Source organism: Ananas comosus, linkage group 1, assembly GCF_001540865.1.
Source record: "Ananas comosus cultivar F153 linkage group 1, ASM154086v1, whole genome shotgun sequence".
Taxonomy (NCBI): Eukaryota; Viridiplantae; Streptophyta; class Magnoliopsida; order Poales; family Bromeliaceae; genus Ananas; species Ananas comosus.
In genome coordinates, this window is record NC_033621.1 from 9794389 (window position 1) to 9801094 (window position 6706).

General features: G+C 34.9%; 1 protein-coding gene across 1 annotated transcript; it reads left to right on the plus strand.

The window, feature by feature from the left end:
- LOC109711991 (uncharacterized mitochondrial protein AtMg00810-like) lies at nucleotides 5746-6667 on the plus strand. The gene has a single exon (XM_020235432.1). It carries the CDS (start codon nucleotides 5777-5779, stop codon nucleotides 6665-6667), a length of 891 nt encoding a protein of 296 aa, XP_020091021.1. The 5' UTR covers nucleotides 5746-5776.

The window sequence follows — 6706 nt, forward strand, 5'->3', positions numbered from 1 at the left end:
CCCAAAATACTTAAGCCCGGTTATTATTAATAGTGTCCAAGTCTTTTACAATCACATTCTCATTCATATCCTATTCGATGTGGGATTATTGGGGTGTGACATGGCGTCACCAACCAATCACATTGTTTTCCTTGAATTCACCTAACCCATCGTCATGCTTATTAAAAAAATATTTTTATTATATTTTTTCTTAAATAGAAAGATATAATTGAATATTAATTAAAAAAAATGTGGTATGGCTGATATATAAATAGAAGGAAAAACTTCGAATACCACCCCTGTGGTTTCATACTTTTTATTTTAGTACTCTGTGGTTTAAAGTGTATCAATTTAGTACCCCGTGGTTTCATTTTTCTCTTTTGATTATCCCCTCCACTGATATTTTTTTGTTAAATCAGTGACAAAGTTAAAACTAGAAGGTACTAAGTTGAATATTTAATAAACCTAGGCGAAGTATCTAAAGTTTTTTGTATATAATTTAACGAAATATTGACGGAGGAGCTGACAAAAAGGAAAAAAAAATGAAACTATAGGATACCAAATTTATACACTTTAAACCACATAATACTACACTGTCTCCACGGAATTTATAAATTGTGATTTTGGTCTAGATAAAATAGGGAATCTTGTAACTATAAAAAATTCCACGGATTCAATTTTTAAACTGTTTGAATACGCATTGTGTAATTCCACGAAATTTTTCTAAATTTTAAAATTAAAATTAATATTTAAAATTTCAATAAAAATTTAGAACTTAAAATTTGAAATGTGAAATTCGAAATGTGAAATTTGAAAATTTAAAATTTCAAATTTGAAATAGAAAAATCTAAATATAATTTTAAAATTTTAAAATTTAAAATTTAAAATTTTGAAAACAAAATTTTAAAATTTAGAATTTAAAATTTAAAATTTAATTTCTTTAAAAAAATTACATTTTAAATTTTAAAATTTAAAATTTGATACTTAAAATTTGAAATTAAAGTTTGAAATTTGAAATTTGAAATTTGAAATTGGGATTTTGAAATTTGGATTTTGAAAATTAAAATTTAAAATTAAATTTGAAATTTACAATTCAAAAATTACATTTGAAAATTGAAAATTGAAAATTAAAATTATAACTTTAGAAAATTTGAAATTTAGAATTTGACATTTAAAATTTCAATTTTAAATTTTAAATATCAAAAATTTGAAATTTTTAATTTCAAACTTTAAAATTCAAAATTTGAAATTTGAAATTAAATACGTGAATATAAATTTAAACTATAAAATTTAAAATTTAGGCTGAAATTTAAAATTTTATGTTGAAATTTAAAATTTAGAATTTGATATATTTTTGNTCCACCAACCACTGCAAGAAATTCTACTTAGGCACGTTTGGATACTCAAAGCGAAAGCTTAGCGTAATTAAATTATACTATACCGGTAAAAAAAAATTCTTTTTCTTTGGTTAGAGTGAATTATAATTTTACTTTATTTTTTAGAATATAGTTTAAATATTCTTCAAAAATTACGTTATTCTTCTTTTTCTTCCAAACATTTTATAAAATAATTTTTTTTTACCGGTATAGTATAATTTAATTACGCTAAGCTTTCGCTTTGAGTATCCAAACGTGCCTAAGTAGAATTTCTTGCAGTGGTTGGTGGAACGTACCTGTCCATGTTGATAGACACTCCGTACTAACGATGCTACTATCGGCTGTCCTTTTTGTGTCTGAGAGGAATCTGCCATGAATTTTGTATCACGGCTAAAAAACGACACCAACATTTGGATCGTCAGTGGGCAGGCAGCTGCCACAAGCAACTGTCGGTGTCAGGGAAAAACAGTTGAAGATGGTCCAATTTTTGATCAGATCATATCCATATTCTTATTTTGCTTCAAATGTGTATATCAATGCAGATATATATATTGAATTTTAAAATTTTCTTACGAAATAATTGTCTATATATATCTCTCAAAACTTTAAAAATATCTCATTTACTCATATCTTTTTTTCTTTACAATATACTACTCATATGTTCCTCCGTTATTTTAAAATATCCCTATAATTACCATCCGTTAAGTTAACTTATATTAAAAACAAGTTAAATATCTACTAGAGTTAAAAAAATCAAAATGCGTCTTTTGCCCTTACTTTAAGGATAAATAAGAAATGTTGGTGATGGTAGAAGGGTATATTTGAAAAGGTCAAAAATCAAAATAATTTTGTACCCCTAACTTAAGGGCAAATAAGAAAAATCGGTGATAGTGGAAGGATATATTTGAAAGGGCAAAATAGTAATTTTATATAGATAACAGCTATTGCTAATAGTTTATTAACAGAATTTAACTCTAGAATATATTTAAAATAGGTTGAAATATGAAAAAGATATTTTCAATATTAGCCTTCTAAAAAGGGTAAATCAGAAAGTCTGAAACTAACTTTTCAAGAGTATATAAGCAATTGCTNAAGAGTAAACCAATTTCTGGCAGCAGCAATAGTAAGTAAACAACGAAGAGTTGTCAATTTTGCTGTAGGAGAAAAGGTTTCCTTGTAGTCGAGACCTGCAATTTGTGTATATCCTTTTGCAACGAGGCGAGCTTTATATCGCTCAATTGTACCATCAGAATGATATTTTATTTTGTAGACACACCTGCAGCCGATGGGCTTGTGACCGGCGGGAAGAGAAACAAGAGACCAAGTGTTATTGCGTTGCAATGCTTGTAATTCAGCATCCATAGCTGCTTGCCAATGAGGGAATTTGACAGCTTGGGAATATGTGGTAGGTTCAATCTGTGATGTTATACTGGCTAAAAAGGTAAGATGAGATAATGAAAATTGTGAAAGAGATAGATGATGAGACAGAGGATACCTTGTATTTCGACGAGGACTTGTGCGAGGGGATGAATGATTGACTGCAGCAGACATGAAGTACTCTTGATGCCAGGCTGGAGGTTGTCGGTCGCAAGTTGAGCGACGAAGATTTTGGAAATTTTCATTCGGTTGAGGTGGTGAAGAGTTGGAAGATTCTGACAAAGGGAAAGTTTGTGGTGATGGCAAGGTGGAATTAACGGGCAAAGGTCGGTTGTTTTGAGGAGATAAAGGAGGATCTTGGGGAGATGTAGATGGCGCTGAATTATGCGCGGGTGAGGATGAATCCAACGCAATATGTGGTTTGGATATCTTGGATTCTCCTTCTGGGAAAATTGGCAATAAAGGAAAATTATGTTTCACAGAATTGGGAGAAGATTGTGATGACTGCATATTATTAGGAGACGTAAATGGAAAAGTGTCCTCTTGGAAGTAGACATCTCTGCTAATAAGGAATTTTTGTGTAGATAGGTCATATAATTTATAACCTTTTTTGCCATGAGGATATCCCATAAAAACGCACTGAACGGCACGGGGATCGAATTTTCCTTTCGGGTGAACGTTGGTCGCGTAGCACTGGCAACCAAAAATTCGCAAGTGTTCAAGTGAGGGCGGTTTTTTGTAGAGTTTTTCATATGGTGATTGATTAGATAAAAGAGGAGTTGGAAGCCGGTTAATTAAATATACGGCTGTAAGGATACATTCCTCCCAGAATTTAAGAGGTACATGGGACTGAAAAAATAAAGAACGTGCCACATTGAGTATGTGACGATGCTTGCGTTCGACTACTCCATTTTGTTGTGGAGTATAAACGCATGTATTTTGGAACTCGATACCTTGATTGAGAAGGAAATTTTGTAAAGGCTGAAATTCAGTCCCATTATCAGTGCGAATGATTTTAACGGAAGTGTTAAACTGTGTTTTGGCAAACTGAATAAATTTGATGAGTGATTCAGGGGTTTCGGATTTTTGTTTCATAAAAAAAAACCCAAGTACAGCCAGTAAAATCGTCAACTATGGTGAGAAAAAAACGTGCCCCAGAATGCGAAGGAACTTTATGAGGTCCCCATACATCGCAGTGTAATAGTTCAAAAGGAATTTTGGTTGTGATAGAACTTATAGGAAAAGGCAATCTCGTTTGTTTTGCAAGAGGACAAATACTACAGTTATTGTGAAATGAGACTGTTTCTTTATTGATTGGTAATGAAGGGAAAAGTAATTTGAAACGAGAAAAAGAAAGATGTCCGAGTCGTGAATGCCATATATCGGGACTATTTGAGACTTGGAAGGAAGCTGGAGAAATGGAATTCGGCATCATGTAATAGAGTCCTCCATGTTGTTTACCCGAGCCAATCATCTTTCCCGTCGTTAAGTCCTACAAAACACATGAGTCAGGAAAGAGGGTGATAGAACAATTAAGACCTTTTGTAATTTTGCTGGCTGATATTAAGTTTAAACGAAAAGTGGGTACGCATAGGACATTTTCGAGTGTTATATCCCGATTGAAAACTATGTTGCCAGTGTGTGTAATTGGTGCAGATGTGCCATTTGGCAAATTTACTGTGTGAGAGAAAGGTGGTTGACTTTCTGACAAGAGGGAAGGGTGCGATGTCATGTGATCGGTGGCACCACTATCTAAAATCCAAGAATTGGTAAAAACAGAATTGACATGAGTCTCGGATGCTGAAAACAAACCTGCTGCGTTTGCAAAAATATCATTATTACCAGAAGAAGAATTCTGATTCATGGTAGATAATGCTTTGGCCAATTTTTGAAGATATTCAGGCGAAAAACTCATGAGGGAATTGTCATCATTCATGTTCGAATTTTCTGCCATATTAGCCGCAGACTGTGGCTTGCTACGTGAGGCCCGATTCTGTTGCGGCAGTCCGGCCTTGTTGTTTTTCCGCCTGCAGCGATCCTCAGTGTGTCCGTTTTTGTCACAGAATTTGCAGTAATATTTCAAAGTTCTGCATTCTTCAATTGTGTGACCAGAACGATGGCAATGATCACATGTTTTGGTATTTTTGATTCCGGATGCCTTGCTCTGGACATTCGCGGCAATGGTGAAGTTCTCAGTGAGTTCTGATGACAATTGTCTCTGTCTCTGCTCTTGAATCACCAGGGAATACGCCTGTCGTACGTTGGGTAACGGTGTCATCATAAGGATATTTGACCTTACCCCTTTATACGATTCATTTAGACCCATAAGAAACTGCATCAACCTGTCCTCCTGAAGTTGTTCCTGATGTGCCTTGGCATGATTACAAGTGTAGGGATCTCGATAATTTTCGAGTTCATCCCATAAGGCTTTGAGTTTGATATAATATGAGGCCACGGACATAGAGCCTTGTGAGATGGTTGCAATAGATTTCTGAATTTGGAATATTGCCGGTGCATTCTTTTGGGAAAATTGATCTTTGAGGTCTGACCAAACTTGGTATGGTGTTTTGGCATGAATGACACCTTCTGCCATATCTGTTTCAACAGAATGAGTAAGCCAAGAAAGTATTAGGCTGTTGCATTGATTCCACAATGCGAATTCCGTTGGTTTTTCTTTTTGGGACGGGGCTTGTAGCGACCCATCGATGAACCCCAACTTGTTCTTCGCAGTAAGAGCGTGAATCATAGACTTACTCCATGACTGATAATTTGCTCCATTTAATTTAACTGGTACAAGCATGTGACCAGGTTGATCTGAATGATGAACGTAATATGGATGTGAAGGATCCATATTACCAGCTTTTGATGATCCGTCTCCCATTGTTGACTATGGAAAAAAAAAAACGGAAGCTTCAAGAGCACCAGGAAAGGTGCTCTGATACCATGTGAAACAACCGTTGTACTCTAAAAGCTTAAGCTGTTAGAGAACGGTGTTTAAACATTTTTATATTTAACATGACGACATCCTTGTAACAGGGAACAGTATGCAAGAAATCATGGCCCTTAAACAATTCTTACTCAAGAAATTTTTAATCAAGGATCTGGGAAAACTTGGTTATTTTTTGGGTATAGAATTTTCTCATTCTAAAAAGGGTATTTTTATGTCCCAGCGCAAATATGCGCTAGATATTTTGGAAGATTCTGGTCACACAGGTTCACGGCCGGAGAGCTTCCCAATGGAACAAAATGTTAAATTAACACTCACAGATGGAGAAAAATTACATGATCCAATGAGGTACAGACGATTGATCGGTCGGTTGATCTATTTAACGGTAACGAGACCGGATATTGTTTATTCTGTGCGCACATTATCTCAATACATGCATGAACCGAGAAAACCACATTGGGAAGCAGCTATTCGGGTTTTAAAGTATATTAAAAGTACTCCGGGGCAAGGTTTGTTGTTGCCGCGCGAAAATAATTTGAAGTTGACAGCCTTTTGTGACTCAGATTGGGCAGGTTGTCGTACAACGCGACGTTCCATTTCAGGTTATTGCATATTTTTGGGAAGTTCATTAATCTCATGGAAGTCAAAGAAGCAGACTAATGTTTCCAGGTCTTCGGCAGAAGCAGAATACAGATCCATGGCAAATACATGTCTTGAGTTGACTTGGATCCATTATTTGCTTCGTGATCTAAGAGTAAGTCAGACGGGGCCGGCATCTTTGTTTTGTGATAATCAAGCAGCATTACATATAGCAGCGAATCCTGTTTTTCATGAACGAACAAAACACATCGAGATAGATTGTCACATTGTTAGAGAGAAGTTGCAGTCAGGGATGATCAAACCACAGTATGTCCCTACACGATTACAGCTAGCAGATATCTTCACAAAGGCTTTGGGTCGTGAACAATTTCAGTTCTTGAGANAATGACTGAGATTGAACGGGTCATTTAATGCGCGCCAGACCGTA